Here is a 24,038-nt window from a genome sequence, read left to right on the forward strand (position 1 = left end):
TTATCTGATCTCCAGTTATCTTCTTAACTCTGTTTTAACTTCATGCAACTGGAACAGAGGGATGCAAAGGCATAAACTGATCAGCAACTGAACAATTAGGCTTTAAAGCATTCAAAGAGTGTCAAATTCTAAAAACTTTCCCTGATCTTTTCATTTGATCAAGTGTCAAGCTACTAAAGCCATCAGGCAAAATTAACATTACTGTAAAGAAAAGCAGCAGCACTTGAACTTTACTGCATTAACAATAATGCCATTTCTACAAACTAAAGCATCACTGGTAAGGTTTTTCCCCAAACATATCACACACAAAAAACCTAAAATCCGAGTAAGTCCGACTCTGAGTCCAGACCCCCCTGTGGCCCCCCCTGACAGGGAGTCTGCATCAATAATACAATGACAGATTTCTTGCAATGATTTTGAACTGAAGGGAAAGACAGGAATAAAGTGTATCAGCAGTTTACTACCCAATCAAAATTGTTGAAATTAACACTGTTTTAAGTTCCATTTATCCCTTGTCTGAATGAGGGATTTGTCTGTTTTTCCTGGGTTGTATGTGGCCCCCAACAAAAAAGCCGGTCCCAACCTGGCCCCCTATTAAACCTGGTCTAGAACCGCCACTGTGGCACAGTAGAGCAAATGAAGCACCATGAAGCTTCGGCCCATGTGTGAACCAATTGGATGGAAAGCTTCAATGCTTCATGAAGCTTCATCTTGCCATCACTAGTAAACTAACTTTATCACAATCCATGGTGTTAAATAAGTAAAAGTGCTTAAATATTAACATTCAAAACTTACTGTAAGTCTCGGCTGCTGACACGTAGGTCGAACTTGCTTCCGGCCGCCAACCAAACATTTAAACTTTTCTTCTGTGTTTCAAAGAGCGGTAAGGAATCAGTGTAGTAAACGCATTAGCGCCGCACTCTGCTTCGGAGGGTGAATCAGAGATTAACACAGAATAAAAAAATATCCCTGAGCTGCTCAACACATATGAATAATATATAGGCTACATTAAACTGATGCCAATAAAAATACCCAAAATTTAATAAAATAGATACATGTTGTCTTCCAAAATGCATTTCAGACCATTTGCTCCAATCACATTTTAGGCTATGATTGCAATTTATTTGTTATGATCGATTGTATTTATTTCAGGAAACACTTTGAGATGTTATTGTATTTTAGCATGTGCTATATAAAGTAAGTATTTTTAAATCATGCCTATTTAAAACAATAAAAATAACAGGACATTCTTTGCATGCGCTTAATTCTGTTAAGTTGTACTTAAATGATGTTTTTAAGTTGTGCTTACTTATACATAAAATAGTTCCATTAAATCAAGAATTATTGGTTAAAATTACTCAAAAAGGAAGAACATGTTACACCAACTTGACATAATTAAGTTAGTAGAACTTTTCTAAAACTTTGAGTATACACCACTTAATCTATTTAATTACTTTGAACGTTCGGGTTTACAGTGTAGATAAACATAGGTGTGGCTGTGTAACTGACAGTTTGAGTGTTTGAATTGCTTGATTTTTTTTTGTTTTGTATGTGTTTCTTCAATCTTTGGACATTGACAAAAGAGCTGCAGCTTATGATTAGTTCTCACACATGTCTAAAAATAGAAGTGCATTGTGTGATAAGCTCCATTAGCCTGCTGCCAGGAAACAAGTCAGGGAGGTAGAAAAGGGAAAGTGAGAGGCAAACCGAAGTAAGACAGAAGAAAAGAGGCAGTTGTAACATCCTCTGCACTGATTTCTAATTTTGGAAGCATGAATGGTAAGTTATTCTACACACACAGAAAGTTATTAATCAAAATTCATAGGAGGTTTATGTGTGTTTTTTAAATTTGTGTGTGTGAGCAAAGTTTCACAGTTGTTGAGCTTCTTTTTCTCTCCTGCAACATCAGGACAAAACAGATTAACATGTACTGTAAATAACTGATTCAGAGGCTGTATTGTCATATAGCAGCAACAAGGAGGATTGTGGTCTTGGGAAAAACTGGAGCTGGAAAGAGCAGCCTCGCCAACACCATCTTTGGACAGACTGTGTTCAAGGTATACAATTCACCTCAATCAGGAATGAGCAAATGTCGAGCAGAAACCAGATCTGTCAGTGGAAGAATCATCGCATGGATCGAAAATACCTGGGCTTTTTGACACATCGCTCACTCGTTAAAGTAAAAAAATAGAAGCACCCTGTCATGATAAAATAAAACATATATATATGGGGGGGTGTCCATTTTTAAACCACATCTGTTTTTAACCGCTTTTAACCTATTTTAACCAGGAATTAGACCTTGATTGATGCTGTTGCTGAAGCTACAAATAGAGGTAGTCTTTAAGAGAAAGTAGAAAAGTATTGCATGAATATATACTTAAATTACCAAAAGGCAAAAATGCATTAATGCGTTGCCATCACTTTAATGTTGAAGTCACTAAAGACGGGGAACCTTGTAGCTACTTTGTCTGCTGGGTTGATATATGTCCGACCAATGACGTCAGGCTTCACTGTACTTTCTCCTAATTTTCATGATGAATGTGATTACCATTACACATACTAAACACCAGTATGGTATCATTGTCACTGTGAGGTTGTTAACAAGCGGACACTAGCTGTGCATTTGCACAGTGTTACAGAGCTGCTAGCATGGACTTGTTTCACTCTATAATGATCTCAAAAAAACATGTTTGGAGTACTCATTTGTGCAATTGTTTCCATCATTCCAATGCACCATTTATACTCTGGAGACTTTACAAGTAAAACACTATATTTGCAGAAATAAAAGTCTCATTTTATTGATTGTTCACATTTGATGGTACATTGTAATCCACAATGAAACAACACTGTACTAGCGTGAGCATCAGAAAAGCCTGTCTAACAAACGTTTGCTGCAAATAAGTGATATTTTATGGTTAGCAACAGGAAACAGTGACCAATATCACAAGGCTAAATACAGAAATACAACCAACAGTGTACACTGGTTTGCTTTAAACAACCTTAACAGTCATATGTCCAAAAACAATTCAATATTTTAATCAAACTCTCTTTGGTTTGCTCAGTTGTTAAATATTGTTTTGATAAATATTGTAATCAATTCTTCTGGGAGATAGAGCTTTTTATTATTTTATTATTTAGTTCATTAGACGTTTAACTGTATTTTCACTTTGACTATTTGAATATTTTTTCCACAACTTCATTTGCTAAATCTAAGACATATAGAGCTTCATTCTTGACGGCCTCTGCTGCCATCTTTGCTGCCTCCTGGGGTGTTTCTGCTCCCTCAGCTGCAAGATATCCTGTACCACCTCCTATCACTGCTCCTGCAACTGCAGATGTCTTTGCAATGCTGATAATTCCTGCAGCTAATGTTCCTCCTGCTGCTGCTCCTCCACCTGCTGCTGCTCCTCCAGCTGCTGCTCCTCCTGCTGCTGCTCCTCCAGCTGCTGCTCCTCCTGCTGCTGCTCCTCCTCCTGCTGCTGCTCCTCCAGCTGCTGCTCCTCCTGCTGCTGCTCCTAACGCCTTTGCAGCTGTTGATGCTGCAGTGACCAAACTTGCTAATGGTGTTATAGTTTTCAATCCTATGACAACTAATCCACCCAACACTACTACACCCAAGAAAGCACCTAGCAATGCACCTGTTCCAACACCTACCAGTCTGATCAAGAGCCTGTCAAAAGCACCACCCTTAGCCTTCTCTCTGATCTCTTCCTGTGTCATGTTTCCTGGTGACTGTCTAATGTTTTCCTCCTCCTGTTTTATCATTTGCTTCACTGCTTGCAGCATCTCATTGGTGTAGCAGCCTCCTTTGTTTTCCATCACCATCTTGTCTATCGTCTTGAGCAGCTCCTCCACCTGGAACTTGTTGCTCCTGTATTCATGCTTTGGTTTGTCTTTCCAGTATTTATTGTCAACGACGTGGCATCGTCCTCCACACTTCTTCACCAGGTCATCCACAGGCTTAACTTTCGTGACCAGTTCTTCAATCGTCTCTCCCTCTAGGAGCTGGTCACCATGAGTGAAGACAATTGTGGCATATTTGAAAGCTTCTTCAGAGAAGTATTCATGTATTTTGTTGATGACTTCCTGCTCCTGATCTGTGAATCTCTCCACTTTGAGCACAATGAGAAAAGCATGAGGCCCAGGAGCACACTCTGTGATACACCTTACTATCTCAGGCTTCATCTCCTCCTCAGATCTGTCTGTGTCAAAGAAACCAGGAGTGTCGATCAGAGTGATGCTTCTTCCACTGACAGATCTGGTTTCTGCTCCACATTCTCTTGTTCCAGATTTTAAATTGTGGTAGATCTTGAACGCATCTTCTCCAAATATGGTATTAGCCAGGCTGCTTTTCCCAGCTCCAGTTTTTCCCAAGATGACAATTCTCCTTCTGTCTGACACTGAAAAAGAATGATGTCCTTCAATAATACTGTTTGTCTTTTGGTTGTTTTCATTTATAATAAGATACAGAAGTAACGGCACAGTTACAATAAAAATCCTCATTGGTTCAATATCTCAATGGCAAAGGGTAAAGCAATATTTGGATTTGAAAATTCAGCATTTCTGCTTAATAGCTTCTATATCATGTGACCCAGTGACTCCAAAGCAATACCAGATTGTATCACTACACAGGTCACATAGGACACACCTCTTTTTAATAGATTGTACTGCTTTGTCTATTTTATACGAATATTGTGAAGCTGTTGAAGTTTGTTTCTTCTTCATAATTTAACTGAAAACAAACATACCAATGTTGTGGTTTACAGTCACTGGGTCACATGATTTGGAAGCTATTGAAGAGAAATGCTTAATTTTCATAATAAATATTCATATAAAACAGAAGAATCGGTAGAATGTGATAAAAACCAGTGTGTCGTATTTGTCCCATTTACTAATACAATTCAGAATTGATTTGGAGTCACTGGGTCACACAACATGAATGCTAATGAAAAAAAAAAAAAACAAGCCATTGTATTTTAAAGATATTTCTGCAAAATAATTATACAACACAAAATAAGTGTGCTACATGAAATCAGTTTAGTAATATTATTTTTGTAATCGTACTTTTCACTGATATCATCCAGTCAGCATGAAGAAACATTGTTTTTATCTAAATCAGACAAACAGTAGGGTAATTTATCGACGGTCCCTAAGTCAGCCTGCAGCGCTGAGTGTCTCACGCACAGATCTGTGTTCATGATCAGGAACAGGGAAATGTCATTCTAACAGATGAACTAAATGCACAACTGGGGGAAAATATCACGCATTTTAAATGTCCGACAGCCCATCACTCACATTTTAGTCGCTTCCTTCGTCGTTGAAAACAAATCATTTCCTCATAGTTTTTATCGTGACCGATTCTTCGCCATTTCTCTTCTTAGTAATGGAAAAAAGTTGACGAACGTTTGTCGTTTTTGTTTTAGTTAACGCAGTGAACACTGGTGTGAAGGATTGTGGTGACACTACACTGCGTAACAGTGGATTTGTGTCCCATGTTCACTTTTCGGTGCTGCAGGGTAGCTGCTGTTGCTGTTGTTGTTGTTGCTCGATGTTCTGGAGTTCAGTAAAGAAAAGATCAGATCAGATTTAATCTGCTCTACTTTACCTCTTACCGATCCACTAGGAACTTTTACGCACGACAGCATCTATTTACACCTTTTGTAAAACAGAAACAAAACATGACTGAGAAAGATTACTTACCGTCCATGTTTTCAGATGTGAAGTGTCTGTCGGGTCAAAGTGAAAGTAAGAAGAAAGTCAAATGTAAACTTCTCCCTGTCCTGTAACACGCCCATGGACAAAACAGAAAATGTATGGTATAGACCCACACACAAGGATTTAATTGTTACAATTAACCCCGTAGTCCGGGTGTGTGTGTGTGTGTGTGTGTGTGTGTGTTTGTGTATTTCTGCTTGTTTGTCTTGCACCTTCAGTCACAGTGGTGACAGACAAACAGCAGGCTGCATGGGCCCACAGAGTAGCCTACATGTCTTACACACAACATTTGAACACCAGCTTCCACAAATGAACATTAGTGTGTGTGTGTGTGTGTGTTCCACCGCACTCCTAACGGACAGAGTTGGGTTTCTTTTCATGTAGGCTGAAAACCAGTCTGCCCATGACTTTGGATGTTTGCACCCATATTTCACTGCAAGCTGATGTGCAAGTTCTCTTACCTGTAATTTTAATCGCATAGTAATAAATGTTCAATATTCCCCTATCCATTATATTTTACATTGCCACCAATATAAATTGCTAACTTTCCCCTGCCTCATGCTTTACCAGCTCTGCTTACCTCACAATCGACACAGTCCATAAAATGCATCAGCAGCCCTCATCAGATATTCTGTCAGCTCTTTCTCCTGTTCATCAGTGAAGACCTTCTTTCCACTGCGGTAGCCTACACACGGAAGTTCGCTTCATCCCTTCTCTTCTAACTTCTTCCTCTCTTTAAAAAAATCTGTACAGTGTGACGTGGCATATGCCATACATATTTTGCCACAGATCTGATGGACTTTCCCTGCTTTTTTTACATTATTTGATGCTCTCTCTCAAACTTGTTGTGTCCAACACCTAGACATACTGAAATTCAAAGAAAACATATAAATGCAAATTAAATTTTGCTTAGGGTAGGTTGTAACATTTTCATGGTTGTTACAACTAACCCCAGACTCTTATAGTCGTGAACTAGCTTACCTTACAGCTAACAGCTAAAACATTAGGACAAAGGACTTGCATGAACGATATCTACATAGACACACAAAAAACTATGATTTAAGTTTGATGTGTTCAACTACAAAGCAGGCCACACTATGACAAAAATAATTGAAGTGAAAAAAAATACTTTTGTATCTCAAAATGTTTTCTTTCCCTCTGAAATTGGCGGTGTCAGCCACACGGTGCTACTTTAGCTGGCATGATTTCCAACACTTGACTCTATCCTTTAGTGATAGAGGTTCGATAAAGGCCCGTTGCTCTTGTCTTCATCACTGCGTTATGAAAGTGACAACACATTGTAGAACCACAACCCGAGGACAAAGCTCATTTCAGCTCTCGCGCTTTAAACTTCCAAAATGTATTGGTTCACCAACGTTATTCACTCAAATGACAGATCTGGAGTGGAAAGTGGCTTCTAAAGTCCAGCGAGGATTCAGATGAGTCTTCTTGTGCCGGACTTGGATCACTCTGGACGAGCTTTTTTTTTTTTGAGACTGTGACATAAAGCATCATTAAAGTCTGAACAGCGTGTGGTGAAGAAGTTGTCCAGCGCCCAGTCTTAACTGAAGGCTTGAAATATGCTGTCACATAATTGTGTTAATTTAATCATCAATCAGTTGTTCATCCCTGAAGTTGTGTAACGACTGAGGAATGTGTGAGGAGGCTCAGTTTGGTCGTTCAGTTCATAACTCCAGTCTGTTCATCTGTTAAACTATACTGATGCCCTCTGGTGTCCAAACTGTGCTGGTTTCCAGTTCAGCTCCAGTTCATTTTTAATTATGCAACACATAATAACTAATGACCAACTTACATTTTACAATCTGTAGAACATTTGTGACCCTCTAGACCCCTGAAACACATCAGCTCTGTGTATATAACCTTTATTGAACCAGGTTTCTCATTGAGATCCAGATCCCAACATGTGTGAGATGAAGATCCTGTGTTAAGTTGGAGCATCGTGAACAGACATGACATGTGAGTGTACAATCATTTTCCAGTCCTCAAGACAGAAATATGCTCTACTCCAGTGTCAGAAGCCCATTTTTATCTTCAGTTTCTGCGCCTGTAGCTCCACCTGCTGTTGGAAGATACTCGTGTCTTTGCAGCCTATAATGCTGTGTGATAAGGGAAAACTGCCTTTACAGAGAAAAAGGGGTGGAGAGACCTGCAGAAGAGCAACAGGGGAGGGATCTCCACAGGTTGAATGCACTCTGGGAGTGCATAGTAACATACATAGTAACAGTTATGTTTGCTTCCACAGGATACAATGAGGTGTGGAGGTGTAGTTTTGAGTCCCCCTTCAAAATTGCATCAAAACATGCAGAAATAAAACATTTTAAAACTGTATTTCTGGTGACTGGTGGTCACCTAAAAATAAAAATTCAGTCATGATCTACTCACCCCAGTTTTGAAGTCCTGAGGACTAAGGGAAAATGTTTTCTTCTTTTTTTTTGGTGCTCCATTTTCTAAGTTCTATTTTTTTTTTCATCTGTTGAGAGGAGCAAAAAGAATAAACCTAAAAATAAAAAAAATGTCTCCCTGTCCCCTAGGGCTTCCATAGATGTATGACTAGTGAGGACTTTTATGACAAAGCTCATGTGTAATTTCTTCCATACAAACACAACCGAATGACAAACGAACAGTTTAAACGAACAAACTGGAGCTGGGAGAAGCAGCCTGGCTTGTTACACTCGGTTGTAGGTTGTAGGACCCAAAAGCGTACACGAAGCAGGGAATGGAGAGCAAGGTCATTCATTGAACATTGAACATTGTATCTGTGTTCAAATAAAATGAAGTCAACACACTGGAACACAGGTGAACAGCAGAAGAGAAGTTATTTTTAAGGGGGAATAAATGTGTGTGAAAATGTGAATAAAGATAAATCATTCTTATAGAAGCAGCAGCTGGTTAGCATTAGTTTAAAAATTCATGTTAAAGTGATCTCGTGTTTTTTGCAAATGTGGTAAATATCAATTTCTGCCATAGTGACGCATTTAAAAATCCTGCCAGCCAAGTACCAAATAAGGGTCAAGGTGACATGTGTTTTGTCCATGGGCGTGTGTTACTGGACAGGGAGAAGTTTACACTTCACTTTCTTCTTACTTTCACTTTGAGCCGACAGGCGCTTCACATCTGAGAACATGGACGGTAAGTAATCGTTCTCAGTCGTGTCTTGTTTCTATTTAACAAAAGGTGAAAATGGACGCTGTCGTGCGTAAAAGTCGATCCTAGTGGATCAGTGAGAGGTAGATTAAATCTGATCTGATCTTTTTTTTTTACTGAAACCCAGAACATCGCGCAACACAGCGGCCATGTTGACAACAACAACATCTACCCTGCAGCACCGCAAAGTGAACATGGGTCACAAATCCACTGTTACGTAGTGCGGTGTCGCCACAATCCTTCACACCAGTGTTCATTGCGTTAACTGAAACAACAATGACAAACGTTCGTTAACTTTTTTCACTGACGAAGAAGAGAGATGACGAGCTAAGAATAGATCTGTCTCGATCAAAACTATGAGGAAATGATTTGTTTTCAATGACGACAAAGGACGCGACTAAAATGTGAGTGATGGGCTGTCGGACATTTAAAGTGCGTGATATTTCCCCCCAATTGTGCATTTAGTTCATCTGTTAAAATGTAATGTTTCCCTGTTCCCGACCCTGAACACAGGTCTGTGTGTGAGACACCCAGCGCTGCAGGCCGACTAAGGGACCGTTGATAAATTACCCTACTGTTTATTTGATTTAGATAAAAACAATGTTTCTTCATGCTGACTGGATGATACCATTGATAATTATGATAATGATACTAGATCTCATGTAGCACACTTATTTTTTGTTATATATTTATTTTGCAAAAATGGCTTGTTTTTTTTCATTAGCTTCCATGTTGTGTTACCCAGTGACTCCAAATTAAATTCCAGATTGTAATAGTGAATGGGACAAATAAGACACACTTGTTTTGTCACATTTTACGGCTTCTTCTATTTTATGTGAGTATTTAGTATATGATAGTGTGACAAAAGTAAAGTAAACCTGTAAAGATGTTAAAATAAAATAAAAAACTGAACACACTGAACAAGAGTTCAGTGGAAGTGTTATTAATAAAAAGATAAAAAGAACTAACATATATATGTATCTATGTAAATACGTTTATATGTGTGTTATATATGTTATATATATATATGTGTGTGTGTGTGTGTGTGTGTGTGTGTGTGTGTGCATATGTAACTTAACTTACCTTTTAGAATCAGAGCAGCCAAAAATGTCTAACATGGGTTTCTATGGTATTGAATGGAATCTTTTAATATATAAAAACAACCAAAACTCAAATAAACAGTATTATTGATGGACATTATTCTTTTTCAGTGTCGAACACAATGAGAATTGTCATCTTGGGAGAAACTGGAGCTGGGAGAAGCAGCCTGGCGAACACCATATTTGGAGAAAAGCTCTTTAATGTCAACCACACTTTCAGCTCTGAAACAACCAAATGTCGAGCAGAAAACAGATCTGTCAGTGGAAGAAGCATCACCCTGGTCGACACTCCTGGTTTCTTTGACACAGACAGATCTGAGGAGGAGCTGAAGCGTGAGATAGTGAGGTGTATCACAGAGTGTGCTCCTGGGCCTCATGCTTTTCTCATTGTGCTCAAAGTGGGTGTATTCACAGATCAGGAGCAGGTTGGAATAAACATAATAGAAGAATACTTTTCTGAAGACGTCTTTAAATATTCCACAGCTGTCTTCACTCATGGTGACCAGCTCCCTGAGGGAGAGACAATTGAGACATTTGTCCACAATAATAGGTTTTTGAGTGACCTGGTGAAGAAGTGTGGAGGACGGTGCCACGTTGTTGACAACAAATACTGGAGAGAAAAACCAAAGAATGAATACAGGAGCAACAAGGTCCAGGTGGAGGAGCTGCTCAAGACGATAGACAAGATTGTGATGGAAAACAATGGAGGCTGCTACACCAATAAGATGCTGCTCAGAAAGCGGGCTAAGAGCAGAGAATTTAGGAGGCTGTTGATCAGATTGGTAGTCATTGGAATAGGCGCATTGTTAGGAGGCGCTGTTGGTGTCACAGGAAGTTCTGGATTTCAAGTGTCATTCAGCAGAGTTACAGTTGCAGTTGGTGTAGTAGGAGCAGTGATAGGAGGTGTTACAGGATATTTTGTAGGTAAATGAGCAGACACACCACAGGAAGCTGCGGTCGCAAGAATGAAGAATGAAGAATCAGTTTGATATGAAGCAAATTCCTCACAGCCAAAGTTTAAACATTTTTGAAACCTGTAATGAGCCATGAGATGTGAGAGAGCTGGAGAGAATTCTTCATGAACAATCTCTGATCAGATTTAAATCATTAACCATTAATCTTATTATGTTGATTCAGATGTTGTATGTTATAGGTTGTACTTTGTCTGAGCACCAAACATTTATTTTTCTTATTCCTGTTTTACGAGCTAACCACAGCTGTCAGTTCTGTAAACCCTAATCACAAAGATCAAACATTTCTAACAATATTCATAGAAAAGAACTTTAAAGATATTGTAATCAAACCAGTGTACGTGTCAGTTGTATTTCTGTCGCTGTTAAACATTGATCAGTGTTTCCTCTTTCAAACACTGACCAGAGTGATGTATGTACATAATATCTGACATTCTTCTAATGCTCCTGTAAAAGTTGTGGTTCCTTTGGGAATAAAATGTATCATCACATATGAAGAGTCAATAAAACCCTATGTAATACTTATTTAATATGATCTTTCTTGGTAAGGTAATTCATTTATGAATGGTGAAGCAGGATAATTAAAACAATTTCATAGAGAACCCTAACATGTTTATTTTAAATATTCATAAAGTATTACGACAGTCTAAAGAGTGAAACAAGACTAAATGTCTACAGCCACACTAACATGCTGATGGTGTGTGTAATCTTCAGTTTAGCATGTTAGCACGATGATAATTAGCACAAGACACCAAGTGGAGTTGAGGCTGATGTCATTGGTTGACTGTCATTGATTTGGTAATAAATCAAACAACATTTTGAGCTGATGATGGTGGTACATGAAATGTGAGGCGATCCCCAAAGTCAGAAGCATTTATTGTCTGTGAGCCATACACGTCTGTACATTGCGAGCATTTGATAATTGTTGGGATGTTTTAGATTTTGTGCCCATTCATTGAGTAGATGTTGAGATATTTCACTGGACAAGTGAAACTTTGACCTGCCGGTGGAGCTAAATTATGGATGGATATTGTTGGCTTTACTCCACATCATACCCTCCTTCTCAGCTCTTCTTTTTCTCTTTCCCACTCTGGCCGCTCACACTCCACACACTGACTGAAGGTTGTTCTGATTTTATGTGCATGCCACCAACCGCGCGCAATGACTGACCCTCATACCATCTTGGTGGTTGGGCCTCAATCATAAAACAGACTTAAAATCAAAGCTGATCTTAAGAATGACATCAGCACAACATAGATGGTATTTTACAACGAATTGCAACTTTGTTGATTTGGAAAATTATCTTTTAATGATGGGAACAATGGTACAATTCAAATAGGATCAAAAAATGATTTGTGTCTTATCATTGACTTCCAAACAAAGTTTCTGTGAAGTAAGGTCCTATGGGGTCCACCGGAACGGCCGTGACTTCCGCCTAAACTACTTCCTGTTTCGGTCCTTTCGACAAAAGCGAATGTTACAATATAATAAACACCACCAAAATCGTCCAACTCCTTTTGCTCTGATGCAGCAATGTGATTTGCAGAGTAACCAGGAATTTAGGCAAGGCAGGTTTATTTGTATAACACAATCCAGACACAAGGCAACTCAAAGTGCTTTACTGGGGCATAAAATTACATTAATGTTTGTTTGTTTTTTTCATGTGTGAAACAGCAGGTCCCTCAGCTCCCGTGAAGGTAGTTTTTCCTTTTCCCACACCATCATACGCTGTGAAGAAACTAAAGATAAAAATTGGCTTCTGATACTGAAATAGAGAATATTTCTTCTTGAGGACTGGAAAATGATTGTACACTCGCGCGTCACATCTCTTCACGATGCTCCAACTAAAAACAACCTGATGCAGTTCATCATTGTGCTTTGTGTTTTATCACAGGATCATCTCACACATGTTAGGATCTGGATCTCAAAGAGAAACTTGGTTGAATAAGGGTTATATAAACAGAGCTTATGTGTTTCAGGGGTCTAGAGGGTCGAAGCTAGTCATTGGTTATGTTGTGTTGCCTGACTAAAAATTAACTGGAGCTGAACTAAAAACCAGCACAGTTTGGACACCAGAGGGCATCAGTATCAAGCCGTCCACAGACTGGAGTTATGAATTGAACCATTAAACTGAGCCTTCTCACACATTTTTCAGTCTTTACACAAGTTTAGTTTGAGCCCAGGCCTGCCAGTCGGGGATGAACCGCTCATTAATGATTGAATTAGCAGCTGATGTTGCAGTTCTCATTTGTTTGTCATTTAAACTATAAAATGTGCTTTATTTAGCTTTGGACAGCCACGCAAAGTTATGTGACACCATATTTCAGGCCTTCTGTTAAAACTGGGCGCTGGACGACTTTTAGGATGCTTTATTACACAGTCTCAGTTTAATACAGATGCCTCTGAATGAGCAAAAGGGATCATCAGTGAGAACATTGACATTGTATAGTTATTCTTGATGCCTGGGGGGCGCCAAAATAAACAAAAACTTAACAGTTCCTTGCAGCAGCCTTAAGTTTGGACTACGTTGTTTCAAAGAAAGAATATTATCAGATCTCCACTTAAAGTTAAAGTTCGGTCAGGATCTACTCTGGACAGTCGGGTGAAGTTTTAGAGTCCACAAAACATTTATGGAGCTTCACGATAAAACAGCATGGCGGCGTTCTCCACAACTAAAGCAGATGGGGACTTGTCTTAAAATGTAAAAACAACCCAGAAAATGATGAGTGACAATAAACATAGAATGGCTCAAAACAGCGTGTCCATAGTGGTCCAAGTCCTCTAAAGCCCAAATGGATTTGGAAAGAAGTTATTTACACCCTTTATTAAAGCCAAAATCTTCACTGTAACTACTACACTAGAAGAGCACACCAGTTCGACTTTGCATCAAGGGTTGTTTAGGAGACTATTGATGCTGCTTTGCTGTGAAGCTCCAGAAGGGTTTTGTGGACTTCGAAACTTCACCCAACTTTCCATCATTGTGGAGGCGAGATAATAATAACATAATTTTCCTCTCTGCTGATTGTCAGCAGTCATCTAAGCGAAAAGTCCCAGATTTATGTTCATGTAAGTTATCCAAACAAGCCTCTTTAAGCAACCTTGGACGTTTATACTCACCACTGTCACTCCTCCCTGCTGGAAAAATCAGCATAGACCAGCATATGTTGTGTTCTGTTGCATGGGAAGTTGATAAACGTCATAGCACATTAAATGAAAAATATGCGTTTTTATTTCATGTATGCCAAGAAAACAAAAACAATATAAGGTTAGGTAAGGTGAAAGTAAAAGTAATTTAAAAATGACAAATTATTAATGACACAATGACAATGTTCCCCCAAAACTAAAATCCAACAGGCCAAAGTGCTGAACATTTGGAAATTATAGAACAACACATTAAAACAAGGCCATAGGAACAAGCCTGTAGGATGAGGTGAACCAGGGTGAACAGGCTGTTAATATCCTGTGGGCTCTGTGTAGACACCTCACCAATATCACTGATGCTCGGCCCAGCATCATTAATGAGACCTTACTGGTGGACCAGCTTCATCATGCTGGTCCATCAGCTAAACCACCACCGAAACAGGGAAATCATGCTGGTTCTTCCAGCAGGGCTGCCACTCAGACCCGAGCTGTCACGTTTTATTACTGATGGCATTCATGTAAAAGTCATCTCGTGGTCTTTGCAGATCTGATAAATATATTTTTCTGCCATAATGACGCATTTGGAAATCATGCCAGCCAAGTACCAAATAAGGTTTATGGTGAAATTTGTTTTGGTCCATGGGCGTGTGACAGGGCAGGGAGAAGTTTACACTTCACTTTCTTCTTACTTTCACTTTGACCCGACAGACACTTCACATCTGAAAACATGGACGGTAAGTAATCGTTCTCAGACATGTTTTGTTTCTGTTTTACAAAAGGTATAAATGGACGCTATCGTGCGTAAAAATCGATCCTGTGGATCGGTAAGGGGTAAGGTAGAGCAGATTAAATCTGATCTGATCTTTTCATCGAACTCTACAACCTCGAGCAACACCGAGGCCATGTTGACAGCTACAACAACAGCTACCCTGCAGCACCGCAAAATGAACATGTGCCAAAAATCCAATGTTACGCAGTGTAGTGTCACCAAATTCCCTCACGCCAGTGTTCATTGCGCTAACTAAAACAACAATGACAAACGATCGTCAACATTTTTCCATGACTAAGAAGAGAGGTGCCGAGCTAAGAATAGATCTGTCACGATAAACAAAACTAAGAGGAAATTATTTGTTTCCAGCGACAAAGGACGCGACTAAAATGTGAGTGATTGGCTGTCGGACATTTCAAATGCGTCATATTTTCCCCCGATTTGTGCATTTAGTTCATCTGTTTAAATGTAATATTTCCCTGTTCCCGACCCTGAACACAGATCTTAGTGTGAGACACCCAGCGCTGCAGACTGAATTAGGGACCGTTGATAAATTACCCTACTGTTTGTTTGATTTAGACAAAAACAATAGCCCCATTCTCCACCTTCTCCTCTGTGTGAATGTCTCAGCAGGGATGGGTGAAATTTCGCTCCACCTCTGGAGGTAGTATCAGAGGTGCAGCATTGGCGAACTACACCAGTGTGAATGGATAAGCCAGCATTGCATTGCAAGGGCGTTTTGATTGGACAGTCTGATAACTACAACTCTCAACTCAATACATTAAAGGATATGGGGCACCGATTGTAATGTAGCGCAAGCAACTTTTCGCCACATTTAGCAACAAACCACCTTTAAGAAACATGTGAATTTTAAAATATTACTTTTGACCAGATTTACAGCAGTATTTGTAAACTTTGTGATATTTACTTCTCTTGTAAAAATATAATGTCACAAAAGGACTTTTCTAAATAAAAAAATCTAAATTTAAATCTAAATGTTATATGTTAAATCTAAACGTTAAACCTAAATCTTAATGTTAAATATAAATATAAATGTTAAATGTTCAATATAAATTTATATTGAACATTTAACATTTATATTTATAGATACCCGAAGAAGACCACGAATAGCGCTTGTTCGCATCATTGAGCTTTTATTTTGGTACTTCTAGTGACAGGCAGTGTGAATTTGCATATTAGCTAAATGATTTGTTTCACCCGTGACATTTAGATTTAACATTTAGCATTTAGATTTAAATTTAACTTTTAGATTTAGATTTGACATTCAACATTTAGATTTAACATTCAACATTTAGATTTAGATTTTTTATTTGGATTTAAAATTGACATATTTTTACAAGAGAAGTAAATATCACAATGTTCACAAATATTGCTATAAATCTGGTCAAAAGTAACATTTTAAAATTGACGTATGTTTTTTAAGGTGGTTTGTTGCTAAATGTGGCAACGAGTTGCTGATTATTTTAGCATGTACAACTTCGCGGTGCCCCACAACAGGACCAAACAAAAGTAACATAGTAACTGTAACCTTCTTTGGCAACTTATGTGAGGAAAAAAATACTGCAGCTGTATGCGGAGTGACTGTCCTCCTGCCTGTTCTCCCGCCTGTCCAACTGACTCTTCGTCACATTTCTGCGTGAAAAACAGCGTCTGTCACCGGCAAAAAACTCACCATGTGTTTGTGTTGGAAAAAAATCACAGTGACGTTCAGCCCTCCCAACCCAGACTTCAGTTGACTTTCCCCCAGAAAACAGCCTCCGTCCCCGCAAAGTAAGAGAGTCAGACAGTGTCCAGTTTACTGATGGCAATTATTTGATTATGTCATTTAGAGGGCAAAATGTAAGTTTGTCACTTTCCAGTATGCATGGTGGACTGGATAATATCAGTGAAAATTATGATTAAAAGAATAAGCTTCCATGTCATGTAACCCAGTGACAAATCAATTCTAAAATGTATTAGTCAATGGGAAAAATAAGACACACATGTTTTTATCACATTTTTAGTACTTTCTTCTATTTTCTATGAATATTTATCATGAAAATTCAGCATTTCTTTTCAATAGCTTCCAATAGCTTTGACACAAATACAACTAAAATTCAATGTAATTTGAACCATCTAAAGTGGGATTTGACATGATAGTGTGACAAAAGCAAAGTAAACCTGTAATGCTATTAAAAATAAAATAAAAAGTCAACACACTGAACACGTGTCAGCAGCAAAACAGAAGTTTATTTTTTAAGTAGGAAGAAATCGCTCACACTTATCAGTTCACCGTAGGTACTGAGGTGTTTTCAAGGTATGTAATGTGCTGTGACTTTCACAGTGTTCGCTCCATCACCTTATAAGGAGATGAAATGACTGGCAGAAATACGTTGAAGTATCAAAGACAATTGGAAACGTACAGACACAGATGTAGTAGATTCAGGTGACTGTCATCATGCACTGTTTTCTACATTGACGCTGAGATACGGTTACCTGTTGTCCTTTAAAAGACAAGAAAAGACATTGTGAAGTATAAGTTTTAAATGATAGTAGTTCACAGCTGTTATCTCAATGTGTCAGATACACATTAGCTAATAATTCATTTAGAAACCTAAATGTTGGCTCGTACTCTGACTGATCGTACATCAGACACACAAAAGTGTACCATGGTCTGGATGAATACTCGACTGTGATTGGCTGCAGAGTGTGAATTACATTTTGATATCCAGACACCTCTGGAGCTCCTCAAGTAGTCCCAGTGAAACTGCCTGTTTACTGCTCCAAAAGAATGTGTTATATCATGTATGTAAAGCGAGCAGCATTAGCTCAGCTGGCTGCAAACGCTTTGACACTTTAATTATTTTTTAAAAATCTGAATATTTTATGTACCAGCATGAACTGTAGTCCTTTAGAGCATCATCCTCTGAACACCACAGGGTGGCACTTGTATAACACAGGCTGCAAGTAGAAGTCTGTACTCAGGGCTGTAGTACATTTCACTATAGAAGGACCTCAAGTAAAAAGTAATAACAAAATGTATCCGAATTATTATTATATTGAATAATGTTAAAATACTGGAATGTATTAATTTTATATCATGATGATATGGTATCATGGTAGCTTTGATTTTTGACCAGTATAAACTTTTGTAATTTAGGTTGTTCAGCATGTGTATCTTGTAAAATATTAATAATGGACATTATTTTCTTTCAGTGTCAAACACAATGAGAATTGCCGTCTTGGGAAAAACTGGGGCCGGGAAAAGCAGCCTGGCTAACACCATATTTGGAGAAGATGCATTCACGATCTACCACAATTTAAAATCTGGAACAAAAAAATGCAAAGCAGAAACCAAGTCTATCAATGGAAGAAGCATCACTCTGATCGACACTCCTGGTCTCTTTGACACAGACAGATCTGAGGAGGAGCTGAAGCCTGAGATAGTGAGCTGTATCACAGAGTGTGCTCCTGGGCCTCATGCTTTTCTCATTGTGCTCAAAGTGGAGAGATTCACAAAGCACGAGCAGGAAGTCATCAACACAATACAAGAGTACTTTTCTGAAGAAGCTTTCAAATATGCCACAGTTCTCTTCACTCATGGTGACGATCTCCCTGAGGAAGAGACGATTGAGAAGTTGGTATCTGAGAATAAGCCTGTGGATGACCTGGTGAAGAAGTGTGGAGGACGGTGCCACGTCATCGACAATAAGTACTGGAAAGACAAACCAAAGAATGAATACAGGAGCAACCAGTTCCAGGTGGAGGAGCTGCTTAAGACGTTAGACAAGATGGTGACGGAAAACAAAGGAGGCTGCTACACCAATGAGATGCTGCTAAAAGTGGAGCAAATGATTAAAAAAGAGGTGGAAACCATCAGACAGTCATCAGGAAACATGACAGAAGAAGAGATCAGAGGGAAGGCTAAGGACAGCGTTTTTGACAGGCTCATGAACGGACTGAAAGGTGTTGGAACAGGTGGATTGCTAAGGGCTTTCTTGGGTGTAGCAGTGGCTGTTGTAGCTCTCCTAGTTTTGAAAAAATGAAACCATTTGCAAAGTTGGTCAATGCAGCAGCAACAGCTGCAAAAGAATTTGGAGCATTAGACAGTAGGGCTGCAGCTATCGGATCTTTTCAGAATCGAGTCTTATCCGGTTATCCCATCAATTAATCGAGTAATCTAATAAAGAATAATTTTGCATTATTAAACAGCAATACCAAATAATGCATAACAAAAATGACAGGCCTGTTAAATAGACCAAGCAACTGGTTTTTAATCCTGAAAAAAAACATACAGGTATCTATTTCAACTCCAACTCTTGGCGCCAAAACTAAGCCCATTTATTGCAACTTAGCCATTTAGTGCATTTAAGTGTCAACTGATATTGCAAAAACAAATAATACAGTAATGTCAATTTACTGTGGAACATGTATAACATGTAAAACCATGAAATACCACTAAGGGCTATTTGGCCTTAGTTTTGTCTTAAGACAAAAGAGAAAAGGGAGTGTATATCCTGCAACAACCCATTTGAGAATAAAGAATGAAAAAAACTCTAAGAATAAATAATTACAAGAGGTACACAATTTATAAAAATAAATGTATATAAAAACTGATATACAGGTGAAAATCGAAAAAATTAGAATATCGAGCAAAAGTTCATTTATTTCAGTAATCAACTTAAAAGGGGAAATTAAAATGACAGGCCATCACACCTGCGCTCTTGCGGTGATTTTGGTCAGACGGTCACCACTTTTCGCCATTTTTGGATAATGGCTCTCACTGGGGTTTGCTGGAGTCCCAAAGCTTCAGAAATGGCTTTATATCATTTTCCAGACTGATGGATCTCAATCACTTTCTTTCTCATTTGTTCCTGAATTTCTTTGGATCACTGCATGATGTCTAGCTTTTGAGGATCTTGTGGTCTACTTCACTTTGTCAGGCAGGTCCTATTTAAGTGATTTCTTGATTGAGAACAGGTCTGGTAGTAATCAGGCCTGGGTGTGACTAGAGAAATTTAACTCAGCTGTGATAAACCACAGTTAAGTTAGATTTTAACAGGGGGTTCTAACACTTTTTCACACAGGGCCATTTAGGTTTTGATTTTTTTTTTCTCCCCTTAATAATAAAAACCTTAATTCAGAAACTGCATTTTGTGTTTTTTTTGTGTGTGTTATCTTTGTCTTATATGTACATTTGTTTGATGATCTGAAACATTTAATTGTTTTTCACACCACTGTATATGTCCGACCAATGACATCAAGCTTCACTGTACTTACCATTACACATACTAAACACCAGTATGGTATCATTGTCACTGTGAGGTGGTTAACAAGCGGACACAAGCTGAACATTTGTACAGCATTACAGAGCAGCTAGCATGGACTTGTTTCACTCTATAATAATCTCTGATAAACATGTTTGGAATACTCTGTTGTGCAATTCTTTTAATCATTCCAATGCACCATTTACACTTTGAAGACCTTATAAGTAAAACACTATATTTGCGGAAATAAAAGTTTAATTTTATTGATTCTTCACATTTGATGGTACATTGTAATCCACAAAGAAACAACACACTTCTAGCGTGAGCATCAGAAAAGCCTGTCTAACAAACTTATGCTGCAAATAAGTGATGTTTTATGGTTAGCAACAGGAAACAGTGAGCAATATCATAAGGCTAAAAACAGAAATACAACCAACAGCGTACACTGGTTTAGTTTAAACAACCTCAATGGTCAACTCTCCAAAGAAACGTTTTGTTATTTTAATAAAGCTCTCTTCGGTTAGCTGTGTGTGTGAAAGAGGAATAAGCGACTAAAGTGTGAAGCTCAGACAAGAAGGACAACTGATTATTACATACAAATAAAAATCCTCAGCTCAGTGGTTAAATATTGTTTTGATAAACATTGTAATCTTCTAACCCTTCTTCTGGGAGATAAAGCTTTTTTATAACAGATTCTCTCCCCTTTCCTCAAGAGTCACAGTTCATTAGAGTTTTAACTGGATTTTCACTTTGATGGTAATATTTTTTCCACAAGATCATTCGCCAAATCCAAGACATGTAGAGCTTCACTCTTGACGGCCTCTGCTGCCCTCTTTGCTGCCTCCTGGGGTGTTTCTGCTCCCTCAGCTGCAACAAACCCTGTAACACCTCCTATCACTGCTCCTGCAACTGCAGATTTCTTTGCAATGCTGATAATTCCTGCTGCTGCTGCTGCTCCTCTTGCTGCTACTCCGCTTGCTGCTGCTCCTCCAACTGCTGCTGCTCCTCCAACTGCAACTCCTCCAACTGCTGCTCCTCCTTCTGCTGCTGCTCCTCCAACTGCTGCTCCTCCTTCTGCTGCTGCTCCTCCTTCTGCTGCTGCTCCTCCAGCTGCTGCTCCTCCAACTGCTGCTCCTTCTGCTCCTCCTCCAGCTGCTGCTCCAAATTCTTTTGCAGCTGTTGCTGCTGCAGTGACCAACTTTGCTAATGGTTTCATAGTTTTCAAACCTGTGACAACTAATCCACCCAAACCTGCTACACCCAAGAAAGCCCCTACCAATCCACCTGTTCCAACACCTACCAGTCTGATCAAGAGCCTGTCAAAAACTCTGACCTTAGCCTTCCCTCTGATCTCTTCTTCTGTCATGTTTCTTGCTGACTGTCTACTGTTTTCCTCCTCCTGTTTTATCATTTGCTCCACTGCTTGCAGCATCTCATTGGTGTAGCAGCCTCCATTGTTTTCCATCACCATCTTGTCTATCGTCTTGAGCAGCTCCTCCACCTGGAACTTGTTGCTCCTGTATTCATTCATTGGTTTGTCTTTCCAGTATTTATTGTCAATGACGTGGCACCGTCCTCCACACTTCTTCACCAGATCATCCAGAGGCTTAACTTTTCTGACCAGTTCTTCAATCGTCTCTCCCTCTGGGAGATCGTCACCATGAGTGAAGACAACTGTTGCATATTTGAAAGCTTCTTCAGACAAGTACTCTTGTATTGTGTTGATGACTTCCTGCTCCTGATCTGTGAATTTCTCCACTTTGAGCACAATGAGAAAAGCATGAAGTCCAGGAGCACACTCTGTGATACAGCTCACTATCTCAGGCTTCATCTCCTCCTCAGATCTGTCTGTGTCAGAGAAACTAGGAGGTTTGACCATACTGAATCTTCTTCCATTGACAGATCTGGTTTCCACTTCACATTGACTTGTTCCAGAGTTGTAAGTGTGGCTGATCTTGAACACATCTTCTCCAAAAATGGTGTTAGCCAGGCTGCTTTTCCCAGCTCCAGCTTTTCCCAAGATGACAATTCTCCTCTCGTTTGACACTGAAAAAAATCATGTCCATCAATAATACTGTATATTTGTCTTTTGGTTTTCATTTACAATAAGATACAGAAGTAACAGCACAGTTACAACACAAATCCTCAGTGGTTTAAAATCCCGATGGCAAAGGGGAAAGCAATATACTCTGTGTAATAGCTTCTATGTGATGTGACCCAGTGACTCCAAAACAATATCAGATTGTATCACTACACAGGTCACATAGGACACACCTCTTTTTAATAGATTATACTGCTGACAGTCTATTTTATACGAATATTTTGAATTTTAGTTGTATTTGTTTCTTCTTCATTATTCTACCGAAAATAAACAAACATCCCCATGTTGTGGTTTAGAGTCACTGGGTCACATGACGTGGAAGCTATTGAAGAGAAATTCTGAATTTTCATGATAAATATTCATATAAAATAGAAGAAGCAATAAATGTGATAAAAACAAGCGTGTCTCATTTGTCCCATTTACTAATACAATTCAGAATTGATTTGGAGTCACTGGGTCACATGACATGGAAGCTATTGAAAAAAAAAGGCATTTTCTTTTAAAAATATTTCTGCAAAATAAATATAAAACGCAAAATAAGTGTGCTACATAAAATCAGTTTAGTATTTTATTATTTTTTTTCTTCATAATTTTCACTGGTATCATCCAGTCAGCATGAAAAAACATTGTTTTTATCTAATTCAAATAAACAGTAGGGTAATTTATCGACGGTCCCTTAATCAGCCTGCAGCGCTGGGTGTCTCACACGCAGATCTGTGTTCAGGGTCGGGAACAGGGAAACATTACATTTCAACAGATGAACTAAATTGGGGGAAAATACCACGCATCATAAATGTCCGACAGCCCATCACTGACATTTTAGCCGCGTCCTTTGTTGTCATTGAAAACAAATCATTTCCTCATAGTTTTTATGGTGACAGATTCTTAGCTCGTCATCTCTCTTCTTAGTCAGTGAAAAAAGTTGACGAACGTTTGTCATTGTTGTTTCAGTTAATGCAGTGAACACTGGTGTGAAGGATTGTGGTGACACTACACTGCTTAACAGTGGATTTGTGGCCCATGTTCACTTTAAGGTGCTGCAGGGTTGCTCGATGTTCTGGAGTTCATTAAATCCATTAGGATCGACTTTTACGCTCGACAGCATCCATTTCCACCTTTTGTAAAACAGAAACAAAACATGACTGACAAAGATTACTTACCGTCCATGTTTTCAGATTTTAAGAGCCTTTCGGGTCAAGTGAAAATAAGAAGAAAGTGAAGTGTAAACTTCTCCCTGTCCTGTCACACGACCATGGACAAAACAAAGGTCATCTTAAACCTTATTTGGTACTTGGCTGGCAGGATTTCCAAATGCGTCATTTGGCAGAAAAAGATATTTATCACATCTGCAAAAACCATGAATTCACTTTTACATGAATGCCATCAGTAATAAGATATGACAGCTCTGGTCTGAGTGGCAGGAGTGACAATGTAAATGTCCAAGGTTGCTTAAAGAGGTTTGTTCTGATGAGTTACAGTACATGAACATAAATCTGGGCCTTTTCACTCAGGTTGCTGCTGACAATCAAATGTGATCAGACCACACAGAGGCTTTAACTAAAGCTAACCAGCTGCTGCGTCTACAGGAGTGAGTTGTCTTTCTATCAGAGGCAGTCTTTGTCAAACCAGCACAGCTCCTGCTTCACATTCACTTGTTAACCACACAGTAGGTTGTTTTACCAGCACATGAAGGGAACATTCTCTGGACTGTTTACATATTAGCTCTGAGTTCAAAAACTGCTGACTGTGCGTATGTTTCCTGTCGTCTTTGACACTGGACTCTACCCTTCAGTGATAGAGGGTCAACAA

General features: G+C 38.9%; 4 protein-coding genes across 6 annotated transcripts; 2 read left to right on the plus strand and 2 right to left on the minus strand.

The window, feature by feature from the left end:
• Window positions 1-1,710: 1,710 nt before the first annotated feature.
• Window positions 1,711-11,476, plus strand: LOC115590507 (GTPase IMAP family member 7-like). Of its 2 annotated transcripts, none has more exons than XM_030431896.1 (2): window positions 1,711-1,779; window positions 10,092-11,476. In XM_030431896.1, the coding sequence occupies exons 1-2, from the start codon at window positions 1,773-1,775 to the stop codon at window positions 10,910-10,912; spliced, it is 828 nt and encodes a 275-aa protein (XP_030287756.1). In that variant the 5' UTR covers window positions 1,711-1,772; the 3' UTR covers window positions 10,913-11,476. The 2 variants fall into 2 exon arrangements, with proteins under 2 accessions (XP_030287756.1, XP_030287755.1); XM_030431895.1 differs by lacking the exon at window positions 1,711-1,779 and adding an exon at window positions 8,791-8,865.
• LOC115590498 (GTPase IMAP family member 7-like) lies at window positions 2,773-5,990 on the minus strand. Of its 2 annotated transcripts, none has more exons than XM_030431879.1 (2): window positions 5,701-5,990; window positions 2,773-4,400 (listed from the first exon to the last, which is right to left on the minus strand). In XM_030431879.1, the coding sequence occupies exons 1-2, from the start codon at window positions 5,705-5,707 to the stop codon at window positions 3,172-3,174; spliced, it is 1,236 nt and encodes a 411-aa protein (XP_030287739.1). In that variant the 5' UTR covers window positions 5,708-5,990; the 3' UTR covers window positions 2,773-3,171. The 2 variants fall into 2 exon arrangements, with proteins under 2 accessions (XP_030287739.1, XP_030287738.1); XM_030431878.1 differs by lacking the exon at window positions 5,701-5,990 and adding an exon at window positions 5,296-5,549.
• A 3,251-nt stretch (window positions 11,477-14,727) lies between the features above and the next one.
• On the plus strand, window positions 14,728-19,403 carry LOC115590506 (GTPase IMAP family member 7-like). The gene is made up of 2 exons (XM_030431894.1): window positions 14,728-14,826; window positions 18,078-19,403. The coding sequence occupies exons 1-2, from the start codon at window positions 14,820-14,822 to the stop codon at window positions 18,905-18,907; spliced, it is 837 nt and encodes a 278-aa protein (XP_030287754.1). The 5' UTR covers window positions 14,728-14,819; the 3' UTR covers window positions 18,908-19,403.
• LOC115589400 (GTPase IMAP family member 7-like) lies at window positions 19,337-23,405 on the minus strand. Its single transcript, XM_030430242.1, has 3 exons — window positions 23,390-23,405; window positions 21,211-22,174; window positions 19,337-19,346 (listed from the first exon to the last, which is right to left on the minus strand). The coding sequence occupies exons 1-3, from the start codon at window positions 23,394-23,396 to the stop codon at window positions 19,337-19,339; spliced, it is 981 nt and encodes a 326-aa protein (XP_030286102.1). The 5' UTR covers window positions 23,397-23,405.
• Window positions 23,406-24,038: the final 633 nt, after the last annotated feature.

The sequence above is a fragment of the Sparus aurata genome, chromosome 10 (assembly GCF_900880675.1).
Source record: "Sparus aurata chromosome 10, fSpaAur1.1, whole genome shotgun sequence".
Taxonomy (NCBI): Eukaryota; Metazoa; Chordata; class Actinopteri; order Spariformes; family Sparidae; genus Sparus; species Sparus aurata.